This window comes from Falco cherrug, chromosome 6 (assembly GCF_023634085.1).
Source record: "Falco cherrug isolate bFalChe1 chromosome 6, bFalChe1.pri, whole genome shotgun sequence".
Classification (NCBI taxonomy): Eukaryota; Metazoa; Chordata; class Aves; order Falconiformes; family Falconidae; genus Falco; species Falco cherrug.
Window position 1 is genome coordinate 21,121,326 of NC_073702.1, and position 13,856 is coordinate 21,135,181.

A 13,856-nucleotide genomic window follows, 5' to 3' on the forward strand; every position below is an offset into this window, starting at 1 on the left:
ATCTTTTCAGAGGTGGCCAGACTATCCACAGTATTATGGATGATACAAAATTAAGGAAAGGTACGGAGATTATAGAACCACTCTGTAAAGAAAACCAGTAATTTACCAGTGGAACAGAGAACCCAGAATAATGCAAAAGTATGCATCATTTATTTCTAAGCCTTTCAGATTAGAGTAACAGGATTTCCTATATGTTAAACAGATTTGCCCACAAAAAGTGAAATTACTCTAGACACATTTTCATTATGTTATTGTTTATATACTATATCAATATTATATAAATTTATTTTTATACATACCTTTTATTATTGTTAGTGATGCTGTTCTGATGTTGTCATTATTTTTATTATTCATTGGAATCACAGAATATTAAAACATAAGTTTATGTAGACTTTAATTTAATACCTGCAAGTATAGCCCTGAAAGCAGATAGGTCTTAATTACCCTGAACAGCTTCAGCTGGGATCTTCACTTATGACCCCTGCCTAAAGGACCAGGAGATGTATTTAAACTCAGCCCTGTGCCTTCTCTCCTTGTCTGAATTATGTTATATGTATCTGTTTGAAGTTCTGGTTTTGACTCTGCCTCCTGAATGGTCTTCAGACCTACACTGTAGCTTGTCTCCTGGACAGACCTCTGTATGTATCATCACTGGAGCTGGAAGGGACCTCTAGAGATCACCTACTCCAATGTTGTTGTTCAAGTAAGGTCACTTAGAACTAGACTGTGTTTAGCTGGGTTTTGAATTTCTCTGTGAGTGAGGAGTCCACAACCTTTCTGGGCAACCTGTGCCAGTGTTTGACTAACCTCACAGTAGAAGAGTGTTTTCTTGTGTTGGGATGGAATGTCATGTGGTTTAATTCCTGATCTTTGCCTTTTGTTCTGTGAGAGGACTCTACTAAGAAGAGTCTGGCTCCTCCCATTTCTTCATTTCCTTCCATCAAATGTTTATAAACATTGGCAAGATCTCCCTGAGTTTTCTAAAACAATTCCTATATTTTAACAAAGTAGACATCAGCATTCTCACACTGAGTTCATTTTGAGGCTCATCCAATAGATAATTAAACCCCTAAAATTTTACAGGTCATTTTTCAACATAAATAATTTAGTGCTTTATTGAAAATAGTATACATAACTTTCTTTTGATTTTTTAATTGTTCTATATTTATCCAACACAAATGCTGAAACAAGGGACAGAGGAAGAGATAGTTACCCATAATTCTGAGACATCACTTTAATTTTCTGCCTTAGTATAATCATAATTCTTACTCCAAAGTGAAAATTAATGCAGTATTGAGATGCTTGTAATATCTATTCTAAATAACACTGGGTGTATAAAGAAGCAGAAACTTCTGCTGAACTAACTAACTGAAAGACTGGGTATTTTGACGCTGCTAAACCTGAGTAAAACTAAACTGGATTACACATGGAAATACTTAAAATCTGATTATCTAGTATGGCTTACTGTGTGTTCCATTTTAAAACACATACTCTTATATAAGACTTCAGTTAAGGCATGGAGATTTTTAGAGTATCATTTACATAGCTGCTACACTTTTGTCTCTAGTATTGAGTAAATTATTTCAGATTAAAAAAAAATCTTTATACTCCTTTGTGGAGTCTTAAATAACTCTGTAATAAAATAGACTTGATTTATGAGAAGGACATAAATCTGAAATTGTGAGTTATAGGGGAACCACAAACTGCTGAGGTCTGCATGAGCTTTTTGGATCCCTTTAAGTCTTATTTTACCGTAGTACTGTAATGATGGCTGTGCCAAAGATCTAAAGGAAGTAAAGAATCTTTTTTGTCACAGGGCATGATTTTGAGTAAAATTGAGACAATAATAACTTAAAGAACAATTATGTGAGTGGAAAGTGTAAACAAACTAAATTGTTATGTTTAAATATAGATATGAAATATGGATGCATTATATAAAGCATGTTTATACATCATTTTAAGGGTAGGAGTCATATAGGAGGCCAGAACCAAAATATTCTCAGGAACACCTTTTTTGTCACATAAAAACCTTTTGTAATATACAGCTTAACACAATCAAAACTGAAAACATCAAAGAAAAATTCTCATGATACAATTTAACATGGTGTTCTGAGTTTATATTTCTTTATTTATAGTTATATTTAATTGTCCTCTTTTGAACTTCTTTAAAATACTGTATGAAAAACATTACAAGTTTTGATGCATGAAAAAGAACCTAAAATGAGTGCTGTATAACAAATCCTTATGATGTCTGATAATGATGCACTTCAAGTAAATTACCCGGATTAAGTGAATTAATTGAACTTATTTCTTTGTGGTGTGTTTTTTTTATTGTTTGTTGTTGTTTTTTTTAAGGTAGCATTTTACAGTCAGACATGATGAAAACAAGTTTCATAGTTATCTAGGTAACAGTTGTCAACTTCCAGTAGGTATGTTCTGAAGCACTAATGGAAAGTCTCAGGCATACTGTTTTCATTATTAATTTCAGATTCCTTGATGAAGTTATTAAAATACACTGTCTGAAAATGTAAGTTTGGCTCACTAAAACAAAAACTACTTACAGTTAAACCTGAGAGCTCTGTTTAGGATATGTTTGACTGCCACAGCACTGCACTAATAAATTTTACATCTTTAACCTACAAGAGAACATTTCTTGCATCTTTTTCAGCTTAAGCACTCACAAGTTTTCCTTACAGAGTGAATATACTACAAAGATGTTACCATAGATACTATCAAATATATCTTATCAGAAACATAGCTAACAATAGGAAAACATGTTTTAGAAGGGAACATTTTTACAACTCCATAACTTGGGAATTTGCTCTAAACTAAGCATAAATGACATATTTCCATTCCAGTTAAATGTTCATGATTTAAGAATTTCATCTGGTAATCAGAAGACAGACTTTGTGGCTTAGTTTCTGGTATCCTCAAAGCAAGAAGAGAAAGAAATAGAAAGATTTTAAATTCATGGCATGAACTGATTCCTTGTGATGTTTGATTTTCATCTCAGCCACATAATCCTACTCAGCCTACTGATAGATTAAATTTCTCATCTTCTATTATTACTTTGGATTTTTGAATAATTCATATAAGCAGCTAAGAAAACCCACAGATTTGTAGTATTACTTGCTGCTTTTATAAGGAAGTTAAACTTGTAGAGATATTACAGGTGTGATTTTAAAGCCCAGGTGTGCTCCACAAAGGCAGATGGGCCAGGAGCCAAGGGTGACCAAAGCAGGTGCTGTGCCCTCACTCACTAGGCACAGTCCTGCAGCACATGAGCTGATGACAGCCAGAAGCTGATAACCTCGGACCAATGAGCTTGTTGTTCACCTGGACCCCAGGTCCTTCTCCTCAGAGCTACTTTCCAGGCAGTTGCTAAAATGTAATCTGCTATATGTAAGATTCCCAGAGTGGAATAATGTTGGTTTACTTTGTTCCTTATAGTAGAAAGTAATTTTTTAGATTATGCAATGATCTTTTCCTGGCTTAAAACCAGAAATAATGTGACTATTCTATTTTTTTATAATTTAATTTACCTATTCATGTATTTTTAAAACAATTTCATTATTGGCTTCTTGGGTGAGGTAACATTGTACAACAATCTTTTGTTCTTACAAAATCCATAGTTTTTAGTAGTGTTTGATGAAATCATTTGACACAAAAAAAGAACACTGCATTGCATATAACTAATGTAATTTTTGTGACTTACATTTTAATGAAGATTTTAATAGAAGATAAGCTTTTACATTAGTTCTCAAAAGTTGAGAAGAGTGACAGCAATAATTTGTTTTCAATGTATAGAACTGTATTTACTCAAAATCCAACACAAGCAGGTATTTTAACTTAACGATAGCCCCACCTTATGTTTTCTGTTTCTCCAAAAGCACATATCTTTTTCATCCATTCCCTGCTTTGGCTTTTCCTGAGAAATCCTTGAAACCCAAACTTTCTATGATGTAATACTTTCAGTTATAATTGGCAAATCCAGCAGTCCTTTAGCATGTTGCATTTATTGTCCACACATAGAAGGCAAATACCATATGTATGTTGTTACTTTTTTTTCTGATGATACAGGCAGAATTGCTACTTACATAATACCTGGCTAATCTTGAAGGTTGGGGGTCCACTGTCTTTAAATATCCCTTCTAACTTCCCTAGCTGTAAAAAGTTCTCTTACTCTTTCCGTTCTGTTTTATATACATATATGCATAATCTTTATGCTCTTTTGATAATCATCTAGAAAGGAGTGAAAAGCAAAGCAATTCAATCATACACTCACAAAGCAGAATCCATGGCATTCTGTGCAGGGTACTGTTAACGTATCTATGCATTCCTCTGAGACCCAAGATAATTGTGTTATGCTATTTATTTATGCAGTACCATATTTTTTTTGGAGCATTTTTTTTACATGGATGCATACATAGATACAGATATATATATCCAAATAAAAGAAAAAAAAAATCACCTAAATTCTGTGTTTACAGTTTATTTCAACTAAATAATTTATACTTTCACTTCTGTATGAATACTTGTAGTCAAGTAAAACTCACATATACTTTAATTTTGAAGAAATTTTAATAAAAATTATATGCTGAGAAAGAACCATTAGATATGTCGTTATTGGAAAGTCAAAAAAAAAAGCAAAAGCACTGACCTGTCACTTTGTAATCTTTAGATTTTCATTTTCAGACTGAACTAATACAACTGTAGTTAATATAACATGGGGTTTTTTTCTGTTTTGTTTCCAGCACCATGTGGAGGGCACTATACTGGATCAGAGGGAGTGGTTTTATCACCAAGTTATCCTCATAATTACACTGCTGGACAGACTTGCCTTTATTCAATAACTGTACCTAAAGAATTTGGTAAGAATTTCTTCTACTGATTTATCAATCGTTAAGCATTGTTCTGTTGTTCAAATGTCCTTCATGTGCAATAGTGACCTTAGATTTTCAATATATTGCAAATTGCTTATCAAAAATAAATGTATCCTTGACATGGAAAACCATTATAGGGTTCTGACCTTTTACTTCTCCCTAGAGTAATCAATGGACTTCAGCTAAGCCATCTGTGTCTGCTATCCAAGCTTATCCTAAACACTTTCAGTGATTACATCATTCATCACAGGATAATCATTCATTCAGGCTTCCTGCAAAGTAAAATCAGTTGTCAAAGATCAAGCATCAAGTGTTCTCTTATGTTTTAACTTTGTTTTTCATGTTTTAACAAGGGCAAGATGAGTAGGATTATATTTAACAAGTATAGTGGAGGAAAAGAAAGCAATTTTACATAAAAGTACCAGAAATGTTTTTGAAAAATCACAAAACTAATCATTTCACTGTGTCAAAATACTGGGACAAAATCTCTAAAATTTGTACAATTGTATGCAGGGCATGATTTTCTGCAAAGCACATCTCTTTAATTCAAGTCTAGACAAACAGCAATAAGATCCATTTTGCTACTTACTAAAAGACTGAATGCGCAGCAACTTTAGTGTGTTTGGTACTTTCTATATGCCATGAAACCTGTAAGGTCTCACCAGCTTTTTCACCAAGGAATTTTGAAAGCTGCTTGCAGAAGTAGTTAGAAGTTTACACGTTGAGAGTTCGGGAAAAGTTTTACACCTGCTAATAATAATTCATAATGTAATTCTAGTACTGAACTCTTAATGATGATGATAAAGATTAGTAATTATTATTATCATTTGAGAACAGCTTAGTGGTTTTGTTCACAGCTTTATAGTAAGAAAATCATTAATTCAATTTTCATCATTTTAGAAAGTTCGTACTTACACTTCAGAAACTTTTTTTCAGAAACAAACCCTAAACATTTGCACAGTAGATACTTGCAAGAAATATGCTTATATAATTATTAAATAAAGTATATTATAATTAGTTATTGCCCTTTTCTTAAAAAAATATCATATGAAAGTTATCAGTGTTGTTGGGGTGGGAGTAACACAAATCTTTGAGATTTGTACTATAGCGAAGTTTAAAAGTACTCTGTATTATTATATTTTTTACTTTTCTACAAGAAAAAGTGAGATTTGATAGGATGTAATTTTTTTTGCCTGCAATTGTACAGAATGCAAAAAAACCCCAGTAAAATAAGAAAGTGGCTGCAGCTTACAGAAAGGATCCATCAAATTGTTTAGAGTGATTAGATCCTGAAGACAGTAGATACAGTGAAATGCTATTGAAGCTTTACAGAAAGGTACATTTATCCAATTAGAGGTTTTATTAAATACTGTTCACTAGAAGTCCTGACTGAGAACATGCAAAGTATCTCTGGGCCCATAACAGTTGTTGTGAAATTCTTTAATTACATTGTGTTTAACTTTGTTAATTAGTGTATTGAATAATTGGATATTGTCATACTTTAGAAGATTTTATTAAATAATGCTCAAAATTTCATATTTTGCCATATGCTATATAAAACTTTTGCAACCTTTTCACCAAGTATCTAAACAAATATTTTTATTCTTATTTGTTAGAAAAACTGACGAAAAATAGTAGGATCTATAGCTAACATTTACAATGCTTGGCAATTATGTGATAAATGATTTCTGTATACTGGATCTCCTGACGGTCTTGACTTGAAGAGGGCCTGACAGAAAAGTTACGTGAATGTACTGGTCATAGACACAACTTAGAACCAGTCCTTTTTCAATTTTGATTTTGATTTTTTTTTTTTTAATTTTGAAAGACATTTTTAGTGGTTCTAATAGGTTTAAGGATTAAAGAACACTGCAATAACTTTACTTCTAGTTGATAATAGTTGAGTTAAGGATGCCCTTGCAGCAATGAGGACTAACTGCACAGAGGGCTGCATTAGCAAGGATGTAGCCTGCAAGTTGAAAGAAGGTAGTTTCCCTCTTTGTAGCCTTCATGAAGTAGAATCTGGAAAGTATGTCTAAGGTTTTGTGCTTCCAAATTACAAGGCACAGATTGCTAAATTAGAACAAGCCCAACAGAGAGCCAGCAAGATGATCAGGACACTGAAGCACTGTACTTCAACTGAAAAGTTGAAGGAAGTTCAGCCTGGAGAAGATAAGTGGAGGACCCTTCCTTCCAGAAGCACGCAGTAAGAGAACAAGTGGCAGTAGTCACAAGCTGTAGCACAACAAATTCCAACTGGACATAAGGAAAGCATTCTTCACCATGACAGCAATTATGTACAGGTAGCTGGAAGAAGAGTTTTTCTGCTTTTGAAAATTTGCCCAGAAAAAAACATAAGCAGCCTAGTCTAACTTCGAAGTTAACACTGTTTTTAAAAATCAGGAGATTGGACTACACTTTTGTTTTGTTCTTTTTTAAAAAAAAAAAACAACTTCAAAAGATTAAGAACTTTACAAGAAATTGGAAAATATAATCTGTACAGAATTTGGATAGCATTGAAGAGCTGTGATTTCTATACAGAATCTGGAATAGGTATAGTTTTAAAACAGATTCCTCCCTTGTCAATAAAATATGGGTGGCCAGTGATGATGTCATGTATTTATTGACTTAATTTTATTGGGTTTTTTACTTCATGTTTTTATTGCTATCTGATATTTGAATCCAGTGAACCATTTGATATTTACTAGTGAGATGTATAAATGGTTCATTTTTTTAATACACTTTAAATTAGTTACAGCTGAAGTGCAAATTAAGTGTAGCAATATGTCAAAACCAGTAGCACATTGGTTTTTTTAGTATTTGATCAGGTTTTATATTCTTTCTGATAAAATAAGTACTAATAGAGAGTTACAAAAATAGCCAAATCAATAAATTCTAAACAACTTTCTCAGATTAAAGCTGGATGAGCAACTAACCATATGACAATATATGCTCCTTAATAGTCGCTAAGATTGGTAATGAAATTTGATAAAAAAACTTTCCCTTTTAGATATTCCATTTTCTTGTTCTCATAGATAACTGCGATAAGGGAAAAAAAAAAATCTTGATTGACTGGAGATCACACTTTCGGGGTGATTGGGTGACATTTTTTTAAAAATTAAAAATACAAAATAATGAAAAGCACATCAGGTTCTTGTGCTTACTGCAGCTGTTTTATCATGGTAGACAACAAATTAGCTTGGAAAGGATTCATGCAGGAACCCACTGCTAACTAAGAAAAGCAAAAGATCTCATTAAATTTGTTTTTAAAGTCTAGGTTCTTGTTTTATCTTCTCTCCTTTTTAATTCCCCCACCCCTTCTCTCTCATGTAGTTGTGTTTGGACAATTTGCCTATTTTCAGACAACTTTGAATGATGTGGCAGAATTGTTTGATGGAGAAAACTCTCAGGCTAGACTTCTTAGTTCACTGTCTGGATCCCACTCAGGTAGGTAATAAAGAAAAGAAGTATACATTTCTTACACAGCTCAGTATGGAAAAAATAAATCAGGAGAATGTTATGAATTTCATTTGGAAATACAATAATAAAATCATTGGAACATGATGCCAAGGGAAATGGAAGACCGTTCTAAGTCTTTGAATCAAGACCTTCATCTGGAAACATATGGTTTGGGCAAGAACTGATCACTGGGATGAGTGCAGGAATAATTTAATGAAATTCTCAGATCTTTATGTAAGAGGGAGGATTGGATGGTATAATTATCTTCTCTGCCCCTGAACTCTGAAATACACATCTACATTTTCTGAATGTCTAATTTAAACACAAATTACTTGTATTCACAAAATGCAATTATCTGTATGCAAACATACTCTTAGACTAAAAGCAGGCCAGCTGTTGCATTCAGGTAGCTATAGCAAAATGTTGACCCTGTGAAATCATAATTAAACTTACATGGATTTAAACATAGCCAGAATTTCAAGTATATGTATAGATAATTACTATGTTCATCTCAAGTGGATAATATATAAATTTATTTCTGCAGCTATGAATGTGTTTTGTCATACAATCCTAGTACTTAGAGGATTTTATATGAGTTTAAGATTTTTGCAGTCCAGGTCTTTCAATGGCTTCTTGGTGTTCACTTTGAATTATTGGAGAGGTATTTGATATTAAAAGAATGTAACATATCTATTTGATATACAGAAAACATTTTATTATTTGAAAAATTCAGCTCATCATTTTCCTCTCGTGAATCCTAGATAATTGTGTCATAATTAAGAGTTCACAAATTAATTTAATACTTTTTAAAATTATTGGCAGGAGTTCTGCAACAAAACATTTTATTGTTAATGTTTAAATTTAAAAGAGACAACTCATCTAAACAACTAATTTTACTGCATCAAACATAAAAAAGTTGAAACTACTGTCTGTTTTCACAGCAGACATTGGGAAATAATTGAAGGGAATTTAAACTTGCGATTTTTACTCATTACTTATATCTGATTTACATAGGTTTAGGATAGGATTCTGTTACACAGAATCAATAGTTACAATAATATAAACCTAATCTAAGTGAAAGAATTATAAATCCTATTCACCCAGTTACCTGTGATATTTTAAATTAGTGCACTATCATTCATTTCAGTAGAATTCCCTTAAATATGGATTGATATAATCCGATGAGAATAAAAACAGTTGCCAAATGGAGTGGCATCCTTGCAGTGTAAAAGTACTGTAATGTCTGTGGTGATTCATTGCTGAACTTCTATCATACTGTAGACAGATATTTCAGGAAAGGAGATAAAGTATATTAATCATTATTATTAATGTTCAAGTCAATATATAAAGTATGAAATGGTATTAGAAAGTTAATAATGTAATTAATGTGTGACCATATCTTTTATTGAAGCAACTACATAAAACAAGTCATGGATCCACTCTCTACATTTCAGTTTTTGTCTTGAAATGGTAAACATCACATGAAGATCACCTGTGGTGTGCTTTCAAACACTTTTAATCACTTAATGTGTTTTGCAATTTGCAAGGCAAGGTAAAGCTCTCAGTCACAAAGAGAAGTTAACCAAAAATTCTAATGAATTTGGCCCCAGATGGCAGGTAGGGTTCCTCAGACAAGTAGTTTACTGGAGTTCTGGTTCCAACAGCTGCAGTAAATGTCAGAAAACTTGTTGTTGAATCATGAAGTCTTTTTATTCTGACAAGTTTTCAAACCTCCAATGGAAAATTTAATTTCACGCAGTTATTTGTTTTCTTTACCTATAAAAGAAAACAAAAAAACTATGTATTTTAACAGTATATTTGATTACATTCTAAAGAGTTAAAACTGTTGTTTGTTTTGCATATTTATTTTCTGTTTTTATTTGTAGGAGAGACATTGCCTTTGGCTACATCTAATCAAATTCTTCTGCGATTCAGTGCCAAGAGTGGGGCAACAGCCAGGGGGTTCCACTTCGTATACCAAGGTACACATGACTGCTTTTGAAGGAAGACACTGGTGCCAGTCTCACACAGTGTATTATTTTGAATTCTTCTTAGGTCTTAAAATATTTCTGTAAATATAGGTATAGTCTTAACCTTTCTTCAACAGTCAGGGACTTCTCCTAATAGTACACTGGCTTCATAACTCCAGTTGCCTCCAGTGAATCCTATTTGCCCCCATGGACCTGAGTATGTCCAGCCTCTCTCAGCAGTCTGTAGTCTGTTGCTCCCTTACTGCTGAATGTTCATGTCCTCCTTAGACTGTAAAAGTGTGTAGTGACAACTGTGAAGGCAAGGTAAAAAGGACATTTAATATTTTTTTAAAATACTTTTAAAATATTTTCTGCATAATTTGTCATTAGATTGTCCACATATCCCACCATCCCCCACAATGCATGAACATACCCACATAGATTTTGAACTTCCCTTTGTAATTAATGTATATGTAGACTCTTTTTCCCTTACATCCCTTGCTAGTCTTTGCTCCATCTGGACTTGGTCTTTCCCAATTTTTATTTCTATGTAGCTAACCAATGCTGTCATACTCATGATATATTACCTGTCCTCGTCTCCACTGATGGTATGTCCCCTTTGTGTGTTTAAATTGCTGAAATGCTCCTGGTCTAGCCCTTTCTCCCCAAATTCCCAGTCTTCCCTCACAATGGGATAATTTCTTCCAGGGCTCTCAAATCTCACTCAAAAATTCACCGGTATCGTCCTTCATGCTTGCTCCTTAGGAGAGTCTATGTACCAACTTCATGAAGATGTCAAAGTCTGCTCACCTTAGTTCTAACCTTCTGCCCATTCCTCAACTTCCATCTTGTGGTACTTATAGCCCAAGCTGGCATCTATATCAACATCACAAACGACTCTTCCCTGTTTGTGAGCAGTTTGCCACATTGTAGCTATGTAATTATCTCATAGAAATGTCTATTAAATCTACCCAGTGTTCTGCTTGACTAAAATGAGTAGGGACAAGACCACAGAACTTTCTTTTCTAAACACAGTGACTGTTATATTCAGTTTCGAGGAAAAGGAGATACACATCTTTATTTTGTATTGAGTTGGATTAAGTTGCTGGACTGCCATGGACCAGAAGAGGTGTATATTTAATCTCTGTTAAAAGCCACGTTTCCCTGACATGACAGTGAAAACATGCCACCAAGCAGCATTTCAAGTAGGCATTGGAAATACACCCAGAATTGCTAGCTGCATTTTGGAATTCAATAAATCAGTAAAAATAAAATCAGTAGATTTCTTACACAGTATCAACATTCCAACAATTCATGATTACTATTCAGGCACTATAATGACACAGAAAATGGGTCTTGTGCTTCTGGTGAAGAAATATTAAGTTACCTGAAACAGATATTAAAAATTAAATGAAAGATTTCTTACTTTTATACTTAATTGTACACTTAAAATCTATTTTATACTTACCTTTTGCCCCATCTAATTACAGTTATGATATGAAAGTGATCATTTTCTAACAAAAACAATAAAATAATATATTTTGGGATTTGTTCTGTACTGACAATTAATGACTTAAGGGAGTACAGCAGAAGAGATATTATGAGAATCTTTGTTACATTCACCTGAAGTCTTTAGAAGTGCTGTTCATTTCAGCTTTCTGGAGACATACAGAAAAAATAAAAATGAAGAAAATATTTTCAAGTACTTAGGAAAATCTCAGTTCTGGATATCTATAGGCAGCATAGTGTCAAAACAATATAAATATGCTTTAACATGTTTTTACTGCCTACAGTTTCAGAGTTAGTTAGACTAAGGTTAGCTTGGATTTTGCATCGCTTTTCCTCAGTGTAACAGCACAAAGAGGGTAGAAGAGCTGAAGACATTTTCAGGCTTACCTCATGAATATCTGTAGCTCAGCTCAAGGTTTTGGAGTTTGCTTAATTGTATTAGTATTGCTCAGTAGTCGCAGCTGGTGTTTCAAGAGGTTTTGTTCAGGCTGCTAAGACATTCTGTCTTCTTGGAAAGCTTGGAGGGAAAATTGGCATGGCAGAGACCATGAGGCAGTTTCAGTATTGAATGGTGGGTGGCAGATGTGTGACTTGCAGGTCTCTTCATGACACAACTGAACTTGAGGAGGTATTACATGCATGTCTGCACGCTGCAGCTGAAATGCAAGGATGAGACAGCATGCCCAAGTCTGATAATGTGCTGCTAGGCAGTTTTGTACACTAAGCTGATCCATGTGTCTTGGAGAATGCAGTCTGGTGACACGTGTAGCAGTGCTTACAGGTTCATTACCTGTACAGGCAACAAACGTAGTCCCCAGGGGGCTTCAGAGCATTTCACTGAAGGTATTGCATGCGTACCCAATGAGCTTAATGAGACAGTCATTAAACACTGTGGTTTATTGTATACTAGCTTTTCCTTTTCAGCTTTACTAAACTGAAGTGTAAAAGTAGTTTTGGATATTTTTAAGTAATATTATCAAGATTCTTTTCAAAATAATTATTTGGTGGAGGTTTTTTTGTTGAAGCACAGTCATGGTTAGACACAGCAAATTAATGGAAAGAACCATCTCACCTCAAGAATATTTCCATAGTTGTAAGGAGCTTGTTAGGACTGTTCAAACTCCTGGATGATGTTTTTAAGCCTTCTTACTTCTATGTTAATAGAAAAATACCACCATGACTACACAGTCTGCTTTTTACACATCAAAAACATTACTTGTTTTAAATTTATGATGCACAAGTAATCAGAAAAGAGGGGGAGTATAAAATTCTGGAATTAGGAAACAGCTTTCAGTATCTGAGTTCTTATAATCCATTTGCATATGAATGACACCTATCTGTCTTATTCTATTTGGTTTTCATATGCCTAAAGTGTTTAGATATTTTTTGCTGCTTTTAAAGAATTCATATTGATACAAAACCTCAATACTGTTAGCTGCATGTATGTACATACACACACACATATTGCTGTTGAACAGTAAGTCTCCAGGTGAGGATAATGATATGCCTCATTTCAGTCATTTCTTTGGACTACATTTACTTTCAAAATGTAAGAAATAGATTTTTTTTTTTTTTTAAATGAGAAATGTTCTCTACAGCAGTAGAAAATGGGTCAAGCCAGAGCCACTTTGTCTCAGGAGAATCATGAAGCTATTTGAATATCTAGCTTTTAAAATATATTTCAAAATATATTTTAGAGCTTTATTTAATACACACTTGTATGTATACATATATTAGTTAATGAGTTAGTGGTGTTTAGTAAGCTGTATCATTTTGAGTTTTTCTCTCTTCTTTTGAAGCACGTGATCATATTTCAAAATACTGCCTCTTGCTACCCTTATAAACACTCCAGAGAATAACATCCATGCTAAAATTGAACACAGTAATCCGGTCTGCAAAGTCAATCATTTTATTTATCACCCTCTATTGCAGGTTGAGCTTCTTTCCTGTTCCCTTTTCCACTGGGCTGATCTCAATTTTGTTTCACAGCAGTATGAAACATTTACTAAAAGATGGAGGATAATTACTATAGAAA

The 13,856-nt window shown here is 33.5% G+C and overlaps 1 protein-coding gene across 1 annotated transcript in view; it reads left to right on the forward strand.

Moving 5' to 3' along the window:
* CSMD1 (CUB and Sushi multiple domains 1) overlaps positions 1-13,856 on the forward strand; it is a 1,210,443-nt gene that overhangs the window by 1,007,471 nt on the left and 189,116 nt on the right. The window contains exons 31-33 of the mRNA XM_055714855.1: positions 4,755-4,871; positions 8,217-8,330; positions 10,229-10,324. Of these exons, the coding sequence (XP_055570830.1) occupies positions 4,755-4,871; positions 8,217-8,330; positions 10,229-10,324 (327 nt within the window). The remainder of the gene's footprint in view (positions 1-4,754; positions 4,872-8,216; positions 8,331-10,228; positions 10,325-13,856) is intronic.